The sequence below is a fragment of the Macaca mulatta genome, chromosome 16 (genome assembly GCF_049350105.2).
Source record: "Macaca mulatta isolate MMU2019108-1 chromosome 16, T2T-MMU8v2.0, whole genome shotgun sequence".
NCBI classification, from domain to species: Eukaryota; Metazoa; Chordata; class Mammalia; order Primates; family Cercopithecidae; genus Macaca; species Macaca mulatta.
In genome coordinates, this window is record NC_133421.1 from 39,347,740 (window position 1) to 39,361,459 (window position 13,720).

A 13,720-nucleotide genomic window follows, 5' to 3' on the forward strand; every position below is an offset into this window, starting at 1 on the left:
CCCCAGGGTCAAGGCCAGGGCCGAAGTTGGGCTGCCCTGCAAAAGTTCCCCGGGGCTCAACCAGTCCTGAAGTCAACGTGGCAGGAGGCAAGTGCCCTGTCTGTACCGTGATGGGCCATAGAAAGACTGTGTAGACCAAGTGCCCCTCCTCCCAGTCCCCACTGCTTGAGATTGGCCAGAGGAAGGGCTGCTCGCCTACTTGTCCTGGATCCTGCCCCACCCAGTAGACTGTTCTTGCCCTGGCTGGTATCCCATTCTTCCTGGCTGTGCGAACCACATTCCACATTCATTCATTCACTGAGACCCTACTGAGTGCCAGGCACTCTGCAAATGAACAAGCCACGGTCCTAGCCCTCTGAGGCCTCATGGGCATAGGGAGATGGGGTGAAGTGACAGACACAGACACGCAAACACAGTTACAATGGGGTGCTGTGAACTGGCATGGCACAGATATGTACAGACTCCATGGGGACATGGCGGGAGCGTCCAACAATATTCTGGGCAGGGAGGACTCCCAGAGGAGAGACACTTAGGCAGAGCATGGAAGGGCAATTAGGCGTGTGATGGGGGCAGGTTGGCAGAGGGTGCTTCCGGGACCAGGGACAGCATATGCAAAAGCATGGTGGCCCGAGAGGGCGTCGCGTGAGCCGTGGAGGCTGCGTGAGCTTCGTGGGGTGGGGGTGAGGCAGGGAGGTTGACTGGGGCCAGACTCGGGAGGAATCTGTATGCCCTGCTGGGGAATTTGGGCTTTATTTGAAGGGCTTGGGGCTGTTAAGATTTTTAAGCAGGGAGAGGGTGTGATCAGATTTGCTTATAAGAAGGTCATTGCAGCAGTGGTTGGGTGTGGGGGGTGGGGAACTGGACCCCTGTCGTCATGGTGAGGAATCCCAGAGGCCTGGGCCACGTTGGTGACTTTGGGAGGGAGATACATTGGTGCCTTGGAGAGACATAAAGAAGGGGGAGTGAAGAATCCAGGGTGACTCCCAGGGCCCCAGCTCTGGGTGCCCAGCGGACAGAGACAGGGAACTCTTGAGTGGGCACGATGGTGCCTGTAGGCCCTGGTGTCCTGCTGGCTGGGGCCGGCCTCTCAGACCCTCGGTCCTTCCTGCTGTCTGCTCAGCCACCCAGGGCCTCTGTGTTGAACTCACTTTTTGTCTGCGCCCCCTGGGCCTGGGTGGGAAACAGACAGGCTGGGAGAACGGCACCATGGAGAAGGCGGGCTGAACAGGGACTGTGCGGGGGTTCTGTTAAAACAAAAGGCACCGGCTGGTGAGGAAAAGCATTAATAGAGCCAAGGAGAAGCTGAAAGGCAGAGGCAGGGGCAAGAGGGAGAGACCAGGCAGGCAGGGGGATGCGGCAAGGGGGTTAGGGCCATGCCGAGGCGGGAGGGGAAAGGGCCAGGCTCCGGTGAGCAGCACAGGGAGGCAGTCTCCCTCCAGCTCTTCCCTCCCACCTGCAGGGGAGAGAGTCAGGGAAGGAGGGAATGAGAGATGAAGACCAAAGGGTGAGGAGCCCAGATTTGCTGAGGGCCTAGTGCACACTTCGCTCATCTCAGGGAGCTCCCTTGAATGCCAAAAGGGTAACAGCAGCTCCCATCCAGCTGCTGGTGCCCTGTGGGAATGTGGGCCCAGCATACCCTCATCTTCCCGTTTTTCATGTGGTATTGGTATCTCCTGACCTTCTTTAGTTTTATTTATTTTATTTTGTTATTCAAACTAGAAGTTTTTAGAGATGGGGTCTTGCTGTGTTGCCCAGGCAGAACTAATTCCTGGGCTCAAGCGATTTTCCCGCCTCAGCCTCTTGGGTAGCCAGGATTGCAGACCTCCACCACGGTACCCGGCTCTCCTGACCTTTCAGATGTTGGCAACACATTCAAAGTCTTTAAAACACAGAGGTCAAACAGACCCTGGTGTGGGCCCAGGGGGCCATTGTGTGACCTCTGATATCTGTCTCCTCACTGAACCACACAACCACCCACGGGGGGCAGGCAATGACCATGCTCATTCTACAGATGAGGAAACCGAGGCTGAGAGAGGCAAAGTCGCTTGTCTAAGATCCCACAGAGGATGAATGGCAGAGCTGGGAATCTGAACTGGATTCAGTTTGGTTCCTGAGCCTGGGCTCTTTCTAGAACAACATGGCCTCCTAACCAGGATGGAAATTGAGGGATGAAGAGAAAGGGGCAGCCGAGGAGCCTGGGAGACCAAGGCAGATGTTCTGGACAGAGACAGTGACACAGAAGGAGGGGCAGAGTGACAGAGGAGAAGGGGCGGGCAGGCACTGGGACAGGGAAGCAGAGGTTGTCCCCAGAGTCACCTGGGTAGGAGACTGGCTTGGGTCCACCCAGCAGGGCCTAGGCACAGCTACGTGGGCCTTGCATCCCAGCCCCGGGGACCGGTACAGGTGGACAGTCTGACCTGGAAGCTGATGTAGGACAGCTGCACAGCGCCATTGACGGAGATGGTGTCCACACGGTGGAAGGGCACGCGGTGGAAGTACTGCACGAAGAGGCTCCCGTTCACCATCACCTGCCACAGGAGAGCACGTGTTCCGGGGCAGGCGCCCCAGACCGGGATGGGGACCCCCCCCTGCATTCCTGGACCCTCCTTCTAGAAAATGAAGACCTGAGTCTGGGCCTCACTGTGGGGCCAGTTACAGGAACGTGTGTGACCCGAAGGGCATCAACCCGAGTCTCTACTGGGCTCCAGTGGTTGGGTTTTCGTTCTTCTGGTCATTTACTGCAGTAGGTTTGTCTTTCTAGTCTTAGTTCACCTGGGGCTTCATTTATTTATTATTTATTTATCCTTCAACTTTTTCTTTTTTTTTTTTGAGACAGAATGTCACTCTGTCACCCAGGCTGGAGTGCAGTGGTTCAAGTAATTCTCCTGCCTCAGCCTCCCGAGTAGCTGGGATTACAGGCGCCCACCACCATGCCCAGCTAATTTTTGTATTTTTAGTAGAGACAGGGTTTCACCATGTTGGCCAGGATGGTCTTGAACTCCTGACCTCAAGTGATCCATCCTCCTCAGGCTCCCAAAGTGCTTGGATCATAGGGGTGAGCTGCCATGCCCAGCCCCTTCAACTTTTATTTTAAGTTCCAGGGTACGAGTATAGGATATGCAGGTTTGCTAACTAGGTAAACGGGTGCCATGGTGGTTTGCTGCACAGATCAACCCATCACCTAGGTATCAAGCCCAGCATCCATTAGCTAATCTTCCTGATGCTCTCCTTCCCTGACCAGGCCCCAGTGTGTGTTGTTTCCCCCGTTGTGTCCATGTGTTCTCGTCATTCAGCTCCTACTTATCAGTGAGAACATGCGGTGTTTGGTTTTCTGCTCCTGCAATGGCTTCCAGCTCCTTCCATGTTCCTGCAAAGGACATGATCTCATTCCTTTTTATGACTGCAGGGGTATTATTTAAATATGCATAAAATACTCATGGGGAACAGAGGAGAAGTGACCTCGGGTTGCATACTGAGTGGATGGGAACATCCTTATCTCAGATAAGCATACTCAGACTGACTGACCCACCAGCTTCTCAAGCCCAGAGACCTACTCTGCTTGCAAAGGTAATTTGCAATGTGCTTACAAAACTATACCCTTAATAGACCCTGGATAAAGGCTGGAACAATGTCGCTGAAAAATAAATGTTACCAGGGATCTGGAGAGGAGGAATGGTGACAGCAGAGGAATGGAATGAGCTTGGAATTCAAAGACACACAACACCAAACAGCAACGTGATGACTCCCCTAGTTCTTATTTTCAGAGTAAAAGAAGCAGCAGGCGCACCTGTAGATTCAGGTGAAGGTGCAGAAGGAGACTATGCAGCCATGGGTAACACCTTACAAGGAAATGGTCTTGTTATCTGTGTAATGGTGTCACTCTGGCTGAATGTCAAAGTGATTACTTAAAGGTCATTCACCTGATAGGGCTGGGAGTCCTGTGGGTGAGAGGTGGGGAGGGGATTCCTGCTCACCTTGAAATCCGAGCTCTGCACCAGGAAGCAGAGGTCAAAGGGCATCCCCTTCTGGAGGGGCATGTGCATCTTCCTCTCCTCAGGCCCCCATCTTCTTTTCTGCCTCGTGTTGCACACCACGTACCCTCCGTCTTCAAACCGAGGGTTGAAGTGGAAGGCAATGTCGTTTCCACTGAAGCCGGTCTGAAAGTTCACAGCAAACCTAGGCCCAGGGAAAGCAAATAGTCTTCTGTGGCATGGTTTATTGCCAGTGATAGGCACAGGAGGGCCTCGGCGCCTCTGCCCTGCGTTTGTCTGGGATCTTGCATAGAACCTGCCTGGCAGAGACTGGTTGGTTGGCATCCTTTTTGTTTCTCTAATTTGGATCCAATGTGTTTTTGTGCAATTATTGCATTTTGCCTTTACAGCATGATTTTCTAAAAATAAGTAGAAAATGGCTAAGGAAAAGTGCTGGCATGAGCAAACAAGAAGCATAGGTCTTGGAAAGTGATTACCAATTGGTACCAAAGATGGAAGTTGTTAAGCACTCCTAGAAGAGACAGCCTTCCGTGCCAGTGGACACTTGTTGGAGGCCAGCACTTGCCTGACTAAGTGGAAAAGAAGAGAACAAATGTAAAGAGCATGTGAAATTGGGTCCGGGCGCAGTGGCTTACGCCTGTAATCACCACACTTTGGGAGGCTGAGGCAGGCAGATCACTTGAGCCCAGGAGTGGAAGACCAGCCTGAGCAACAGAGTGAGATCTCATCTCTACTTAAAAAAAAATATATAAAATATATATATATAAAATTAGCTAGGCATCATGATGCATGCCTATAGTCCCAGCTGCTTGGGGCGCTGAGATGCGAGGATCTCTTGAGCCCAGGAATTCGAGGCTGCAGTGAGCTATGATCGTACCACTGCACTCCAGCCTGGGTGAAAGAAAAGAGTCCTTGTCTCAAAAGAAAACAATTAATTAATTAAATGAATAAATGGAGAAGATTGCATTAGAAATATCTCTGCATGTATTTTTCCTTTGGAGTCCTTCAGCTTCACCCCTGTAGTCCTTTGGAAATTCCTGCCCCAAGGAAGGGAGAGGCAGAAAGCTCCTGAGAGGAGAGCGCCCTCTGAGGTAGGATCTGTCTGTTCCACAGGATGGGAGTGGGAAGCCCTCCTGGTGCTGGGAGGTGGGGGAGGCGGAGGGAGAGGGAGAGAGGAAGGGGTGGAAGATCAGAGGTATGGTCCTGATTCCCCTCGTTGCAGGGTTCATGGGGATCGGGGTCTCCCTGCCCTTGGCATCTCCTGGGGGCACTGCAGGCTCTCAGAGAAGTCCCACAGCAGCATGGCAATGGCAGAGGAGGTCACCAAGAATCTAGGTGGCCGAGCTGAGGTTGAACTGGGATCTGTGAGGCCCAGAAGGTCTTAAGGAGAGGTCCCCTGGGACCTCGGAGAGCGAGCCATGAGACCAGAGGCTCTTCTGTGGGCCCCGCAGACTTCAGCAGGCAGCCACCCGTGGTGTCCCACCAAGACAGGAGAGAGCTGCACACCCCTGTGCCCCCTGGTCGGGGTTCCTCGGCAGGGGTCAGCGAGGCCTGCGTGAGGGTCTAGAGCCTTCCCAGCCCCTGAGAAGCCATGTGAGCTCCTCTCTGTTCCCAGACAGCCCACCTTGGGAGGGAGGAGGGGGTGGGAAACTGCCCTGATACAATGTTAGTATTTTGAATTGACTTAGTAGTTTCCAGAAAAGGCCTTGAAATCAAAAGAGACCAAATTACTTTGAATGTCAGTTTTCAGTATTTTCACATTAGCAGAAGGAGAGCTTCAGAGTGGATGAGAGCAGTATGGGAAATGGAAGAGGTTTGATTTTTGTAACTCTTAGTCACAGTGTGCAAGGTTCAACCTAGAACATAATCCTCCAACTCTGACCATCCCACTCCCTCCTTAGACCGCCAGCTCCCAGGGCCCCATTCATCCCGGAGTCCAGGTTAATGGCACCCCTGGCTGCAGGTTGTGCCTGCGGAGTGGTGCCCGGCAGCATGGGTTAGGGACGCATTGGGCCTCCCCTGAGCCAGGCACGTGAGCTTGGATGTTGTTGTCTGAACTAACCCAGGCTCACAGGCCCAGTGGTTTACTAAGGGACGAGGCTGGAGTGAAACGTTTCCATCCATTACACACACACACCTGCTTCCACTGGAGCTGAGAACAGTTCCATTGACAGTGATCTGAAGTCCGTCCTGGAGACCCCCTTGGATAGTCCCAGAAAAGGGGACGGCCTGCAGGGAGAAGGTGTGGGGCCATCAGTCAGGTGGCCGGCCTCCCATTTTCTCCCCTCCAGCTCTAGTCAGTGGCCGGCCTGGGTGTGACAGCGCCATGCAAGGGGATGGGGTGCGGCTATGACCAGTATATACGGAGTCTCACCCCCAGGGGTCTTAGGGTCCTGTGTGGAGGCAGACACAAATCCAATTAGTTACTCAGACAGTCTAAGCTTGTGATAAGGAGAAGCCTGGCCCTGAGAGGACGCGACAGGGAGCTGAGCTTGTGTGAGAGTCTGAGAGGCGGTGGAGGCTGCATCAGGAACGCACCAGGCTGAAGGCCTTCCTTCCAGGCAGGGAAGAGGCAGGCGGACACCCCGGGCTGGTAAGGAACTAGGTAGTAATGGGGGCTGCCGGACCTCCTGCCAAGCTCCCAGCAAAGTGCCCAGGGCCTTGGCTGGGGACTCAGGAGGCTCAAGGGGCCAAAGGGACCCATCAAGGGTCCGCAGGTTCCACCGAGAGGGTCACCTGAGAGGGACAAGAAGAAGGCATGTCCCTCTCCCCACCACCACCATATAACGATGGCCACCATCACCTTTGCCCTCCTGGCCACCTTCAGCAGAGTCTGTTCCCAGATGCCCTCTGCAGCCATGGGGCAGCCGCCTCCTCTACTTCTGCCCCCGGGCTCCCCATTCCTTCCCTCAGGCCCTCAGCAGCCCCAAGCCCTAGTGTAGTTTCCCCACCCATCCCAGGCCCCACGGGCTACCACTTTGTCAAATTCTCTCTTCCGGGGTTCTTTAAAGGAGCGATGGGCCATGGTGAGGATGCATCACTTCAGAGTCAGGTCTGAATCCTAGCTCTGCTGCTCATGACCTGAGTGGCCTTGGGAAGCCTACTTCACCTGTCTTTGCCTCAGTTTCCTCATCTGTAAAATGGGAAGGTGTTTCTCCTACTGCATGTGACTGATGATTTCGTGAGAAAAGGCCTGTGATGGAAGAGACTGGCACATAGGAGATGCTTCTCCACTGTCACCCACCCCCCACCTTGGTCTCTCTGAGCAAAATTCACAAACTGATACTTCCAGTTTTCAAAGTTTATTCCGAAATGCCTCATATCCAGTGTGGTTCTATAACCCGCATTAAAGCACAGTTCTATCTCCTGGCTGATTTTCACATTCTTCAAGTTTTTAATGTCTTCTCTAATATCTCCTTTAGGTCAATTTCCTACCCAAATTAAATGCCTAAAGGAGCCAGGCAGGTGACGTGTTATGAGTCAGATGGCCAGGTAGGGAGTGGTGGGAACTGTGGCAAAGTAGACGTCACACCCCTCGCCTGAAAAGTCAACATCTACTCAGCGCTAACCAATGATTATCATCCGGGCCCAGGATTGGCAGAGCTTCCAAATTTTTAAGAGAAGACAGAAACCTGGATTTTTTTTTTTTTTTGTAAAACTTTCTAATTTCTTGGGGGAAAATTTTTGTCAAAAAGGATTATGTAAAAGTTCCTGGCTGGGCACAGTGACTCACATCCATAATCCCAAGGCAAAACAATCATTTGAGCCCAGGAGTTTGAGGCCAGCCTGGGCAACATAGTGGGACCCCCATCTCTACAAAAATTTAAAAATTTAGCCAGATGTGGTGGTGAACACCTTTAACCACAGTTACTTGGGAGGCTGAGGTGGGAGGATCACTTGAGCCTGGGAGGTCGAGGCTGCAGTGAACCACGATTGCACCACTGCACTCCAGCCTGCGCAACAAAGGGAGACCCTGTCTCAAATGAAACTCCCCAAATTCCCATATTATAGAGATACACAGTGAAATATTTGCAATGGAATGGTATCTCTGGATTTGCTTCCACATATCTGAAGGTGGGAAGGGAAGTAAGTGAGGGAGGGTATAGGATGAAGCAAGATAGGCCTGAGTTGATCGTTGTTGGAGCAGAGTGATGGGTGTGTGTTGTTGATGGTACAATTCCCTCTGCATGTTTGAATTTCCTATAATAACAAGTTAGAAGAAACACTGTGAAGGCCAAACAGAAAACATCTGCCAGCCAAATTCAGCCTACTGGCCACTGCTTTCTGGTCTGTATTGTTGAGTTGTGTGACCACACAGAACCCTGGGAAACCCGTCCTTGCTCAGTGTACACACCTGGCTCCGTGAAAGCCCCAGGAAATCTGGGATCTGATTCAGATAGACTCTGCTCCCCATGGATTTGAGGGGGTGTCTTTTGTTGCCCCTCAGGTCAGCTCTGAACTCTGCCATTAAGTACTTTAGTGACCTCAAGCAAATCACAGCTTCTCTGTGTCTCTGACTTCTCTTTCTTGTCCCTGTCTACACCCGCAGTGTGGGGGAAGGAGAGTCAGCCTGATCCAGGTATGGACCAGCATGACCTAGGATCGGGAAGCCTGTTGTCCCTGAAACATGTCTGTGGAACATTTTTCCCCTTGTCTGTTTGTGGAGGCCTGTGATTCTCTCCAGAGCCTTTCATACTATCATGAGAGTCAGCGCTGAAAATACCCTCCTGGGAAGCATGCGGCCTCCACTTAAGCGTATTCACACCACAGCGTCTAGAATTGAAGGCAGAGTGTGATGGACACGGGCTCGCAAGTACACACAAGGCTTAACTAAGGAAGCCAGGAGGGAGAAAGAGCAAGTACAGATCATGGGGGCGGTACAGGGCAGGTTAATCTCCAAGGCAACAAGTTCCCCAAAAAAGTTCTGTGAGGTTTCAAAATGTCTTAAATGGCACCCCCAAATTCTGAAAAACAAGACTTTTATTTTATTTTATTTTATTTTGAGATGGTTCTTACTCTGTTGCCCAGGCTGGAGTGCGGTGAGGGGTGTGATCATGGTTCACTGCAGCCTCTGCCTCCTGTGCTCAAGTGATCCTCCCACCTCAGCCACCCAAATACGTGAGACCAAATAAGTACATGCCACCATGCCATGCCCCACTAATTTTCAAATTTTTGTGAAAAGAGCGGATCTCGATACGTTGCCAGGGCTGGTCTTGAACACCTGGTCTCAAGTGAACCTTCTGTCTTGGCCTCCCAAAGGGCCAGGATTTTCAGGCATGAACCACTATGCCTGGCCTGAAAAATGAGATTTTAAATTGAATATTATCCTACAAACAAGGTTATTCATTGCAGCATTATAACACAAAGGATTATAAAGCAAAGCATTGGAAAGAGCCTAAAAGCCTTCCAACAGGAAAAAGGTGAAATAAATTAGGATATTTCCATATAATATAACAGGTTCTGTGTAGCCTTCAAAAGAAAAGAAAAAGAGGACAGAAAAGAAAAAGAAAAAGAGGAAAACTCTGAGCACCGATATGGATTGATGCCATTTATATAAAAAGTGGGTGGGGGAAGGCTATGGACTTGGATTTATTTATTTATAGATAAAATATCTCTGGAAGAATTTACAAGAAACTTGTAACACTGGTTATCAGTGGGCCACCCCCCAGAAACATCCCCATTTGAATCCCCGGAAACTGTGAATATGTTGTAGAAGGACCTTTGCAGATGTGATTAAATTAATAATTTTGACATGGGGAGACTGTCCTGATTTTACAGGTTGTCCCAATATAATCACAAAGGTCCTATAAAAAGGAGCAGGAGGATCAAAGTCAGAGGTAGGAGATGTGACAACAGAAGCAAGAAGCTGGTTTTGGGGGTTATTTTTGTTTGTTTTGTGTGTTTGTTTTTTTTTTTTGAGACAGGATCTCATTCTGTTATGCAGGCTGGAGTGCAGTGGCATGGTCTCAGCTCACTGCAGCCTCCACTTCCCCAGGCTCACGTGACCCCCCCACCTCAGCCTCCCAGGTAGCTGGGACTACAGGCGTGCACCACCACACCTGGCTAATTTTTGTCTATTCTTTGTAGAGACATGGTCTCACTTTGCTGCCCAGGCTGGTCTCCAGGTCCTGGGCTAGAGATCCTCCTGCCTCAGCTTCCCAAAGTGCTGGGATTACAGGCATGAGCCACTGCGCCTGGACAAAGCTGCTGGTTTTAAAGATGGCAGAAGGGGCCATAAGTCAAAGCATGCAGGCAGCCTCTAGAAGCTGGAAAAGGAAAAGAAACAGATTCTCCCCTGGAGCCTCCAGAAGGAAACAACCTTGCTGACACGCTGATTTTAATATCTGACCTCCAGAATCATTAAGAGTATAAATTTGTTGTTTTAAGATTGGCCAGCCGAGACTGCTGTGGAATTTAGATCTGTGTGTCCAGGAAACCCAGGAAAGCAACTGGACCTACTTTTGTTCCATAGGGTGCAGGAGGATGGATTTTTGCACTGGATTTATGGTCCCACGGGCCTGGGCTCGCCTCCCAGCTCTGTACACTGGCAATTCTGACATTGGCCAAGTCGCTTGACCTACCCGTGCCCCAGTTCCCTCCTCTGAACGGTAGGACAGTAACACCACCCGGCAGGGTTCTGAGAGGACTGGGTGTGATGCCGTGTGCTGAGCCCCTGGCTCGTGTCGGCCTTGACAGTGCAGCTCTTTGCATGGAACGAATAGATCCCTCTGCTGAGTCAGAACTTGCTCTCTGTTCCTGGTTGTGCCCAGAGACCGGGGACTTTCCCTCTTCTTCTTATCTGGAAGTCTAGAAAGCAGAGCTGAGCCCTGCGGACCAGAATGTGGGTGGCTTTGTTCTGTACTCTGCATCACCAGAGGACACCCAGGCTCGGCCCTGCCAGTAGGGAGCTCAGCCTGGCTGGCCAGGACTGCCCGCCAGCAGGAGCCAGTACGTGGCCGTTAGCGAAGGTGCCCCGTGGTCTCAGAGCCTCCACCGTCCTGCTGGCCACCTTCCACGACACTTTGATTTTAGCCTTCTGACCTCCAACACTGTAAGAACAAATGTGTTGTTTTGAGGTTGGCCAGCTAAGGCAGCTGTGGCATCTGGATCCATGTGTGTCCGTGAGGGCTCTGGGTGCGACCAGGAACATTTATCCTCACGGCAACCCCGGCCACTTTTACAGATGAGGAAACTGAGGCACAGAAAAGTTCAGTCACTTGCCTAAAGCTACACAGCTGGTCAGCAACAGAGCTGGGATTTGAACCCCAGCACCCACATTTCTAACCACCACACAGGCTTCCTCTCATGAGGAAGCTGAGAACATCCTTATTCCTGGCTCTCCCAGTGCTTCCTGGGCCACACAGCAGGTGGTTCCAGCTTCCCCACGGCCCTCCAAAGAGGCTGAGCTACATGAAACCAGAAAAGAAGTGGGAGTGAGGTTTCCAAGCCAGGCCCTCTTGGCACTCAGCCCTCCTCAGCAGGACAGCGAACCGCGTGACCTTCCCCCACTGTCGGCACGTGGAGGAAGTGTGGCTCCGATTGCCAGAGGGGTCACCGAGTGAGGTTTAAGTGTCCCACCCCAGGGGAGCCCCGTGGGGTAGAGGGGTGCTCTGGACACCCACGGGGGCTGCACTGACCGTCTTTCTTGTCTGGGCTCCAAAGCCCTGCTTTAACTCTTGGAAACTCTCTGATGTCCATAGGAGGATTTTCCTTCTGAATCCAAAGATTAGGTAGTAAAAACCAGTTACCAGAATGATATGTCAGAACCTGGAAGAAGCTCTGGGATCCCCTCTCTGACAGAAAACCAGAGATGGGGTGACAAGTCCAAGGTGGCACACGCTGACCCTGAGGCCCGCGCAGCACCGGCAGCCTGTTCCAGCTTCCCCCACTCTCTCCGTGCAGGTCCTACCTCAGGGGCCTCCACAGGGTGGCTGAGGGGTCATTGGTGACAGCCAGGAGGAAACAGGCCTCCTTTCTCCACTCTTCCTCTGGAGTTTAGAAAGCAGAGCCGAGCCCTGCAGACCAGAACCTAGGCAGCCTCATTCTGGACTCAGTGTCACCAGAGGGCACCCAAGCTCGCCCCTGGCCTCTGCTGAGGTGGGCCCTGGCAGCTTCCCTGCCCTCAGCACCCTGCCTCCCCACCCAGGAAGGGCCCATCAGCCCACCCTCTCCAGCCCCTCGGGAACCTCCTTGCCAAGGCGGGGTGAGATCCTATGATAGGACCCGGCCGAGGACAGTGACCCCTGAAGGCTCCTGGTCTCCTGGCGCTGCCAGTCCCATCTGGGGACATTTGGCAACTGGCCTTCGCCTCCCTGAGCCTGAAATTTTCTCTGTATGAAGGGGACTCATAAATCTCACAGGCTTTCAGCAAGGCACCTGCAGCCCTCTGACCCCACACTGCAGGGACAGTCCTCGCCCCTCTCACCTCTGACACTGCCCCTCTGCGGATGCCCTCACATGCCCATGCCTGGTTAACTCTGCCTCACCCTTCAGAGCACAGACACCTCCTCAGGAGGCCTTCCCTGCTGCCCCCGGACTCCCAATAACACGAAACACTCCCAAAGCTCTGACAGTGTTCCAGGCACCATTCAAACACACTAGACACACTACCTCCTTAATCCATAGCCCAACCCTGGGAATGGGGGGCTCAAGTATTATTTCCACTTTACAGATATGGAAACTGAGGCCCAGAGACCACTAGCCAGTAAATGGTTGGACCCAGGGAGGCCATCTTCACAGTAAGCACCCTTAACTACCATGCCGGGTAGTGTCCTTACTGTCCCAGAAGCGTGCTTGCTTCCTCTTTACATGAACCATCCCGCTCTACATGTCTCCCCCTGAGCACACAGGACAGGACGGGACAGCTCAGTCAACATGTCAACCCCATGACTCGTGGGGACGAGCATCCCTCCAGGCATGAGCGAGCTCAGCGTGGCACAGGTGTGCCAGGATGACTTCCGCTGACATTTCTGCCCTGCTTGTGTTCTCTTTGGCTTGCCCCTACCCCTGTCCCCTGCCACCCAGGAGTTGCTTCCTCAGAGCCCCAAGGCTCTGTCCCCCTGGCTGAGGCAGCCCTGTGCCCACGGCCCCGGAACTCACTGGGTTCAGGTAGGGAGCCTGGGAACAGCTGAAGGCCATCTCTCCACCGCCTCTGTGGCCACCGCTGCCTTTCACACCTGCCAGGAAGTCCTTTGCAGTGGGAATGACTTGATGCAGAAATAGAAACCAAAGCAACTTGGCTGTTATTCAACAGGGAGGAGCCAGCAGCAAGAGGAAGCGGGTCCAGAGAGAGAAAGGTAGGGTGCTGGGTGAACTGCAGTGACGCTCACAGAGGGACGTGGGCACTCCCAGTCCCAGTGACCTTTCCCTCCTCCCTCTCCTGTGCTCAATCCGAGCCTGAAGCATATTTGGTTCATAGAGGTCTACAGTGCTTGACCACACTGACATGACAGCGAGTTGCCAGATGACACTGCCCAGAAGAATGTGGCTGTGTGTCCTGAGCACGCTTGGCCACGGAGTCCAGAAAATAATGGGGCTGGGCGTTGCCTGTGCACGGGGTGCTGGTGGGGAAGGGCGGCTGCAACCCATTTTACATATAGAGAAGCTGAGGCTCAGAGTCTAAAGGGCATGCCCCAGGTCGCACAGCTAATTCGTGGTAGCCTGAGCTATATGAAGATTCTCAGACTCTTCAAAAAGTGTTTCTCCTCTTTAAATTTATATTATTCATG

At 52.6% G+C, this 13,720-nt stretch overlaps 1 protein-coding gene across 8 annotated transcripts in view; it reads right to left on the reverse strand.

The window, feature by feature from the left end:
• Window positions 1-13,185, reverse strand: part of LOC106993942 (galectin-9B) — an 18,030-nt gene extending 4,845 nt beyond the window's left edge. For 4 of the 8 annotated variants that reach the window (XM_077970738.1, XM_028836178.2, XM_077970737.1 and 1 more), the window contains exons 1-5: window positions 13,092-13,185; window positions 6,130-6,221; window positions 3,975-4,176; window positions 2,418-2,528; window positions 1,149-1,244 (exon numbers count right to left, since the gene is read on the reverse strand). In XM_077970738.1, the coding sequence (XP_077826864.1) occupies window positions 1,149-1,244; window positions 2,418-2,528; window positions 3,975-4,176; window positions 6,130-6,221; window positions 13,092-13,130 (540 nt within the window). In that variant the 5' untranslated portion in view covers window positions 13,131-13,185. The remainder of the gene's footprint in view (window positions 1-1,148; window positions 1,245-2,417; window positions 2,529-3,974; window positions 4,177-6,129; window positions 6,222-13,091) is intronic. The other 4 variants (XM_077970740.1, XM_028836179.2, XM_077970739.1 and 1 more) reach the window with 1 other exon arrangement.
• Between the last annotated feature and the right edge of the window lie 535 nt (window positions 13,186-13,720).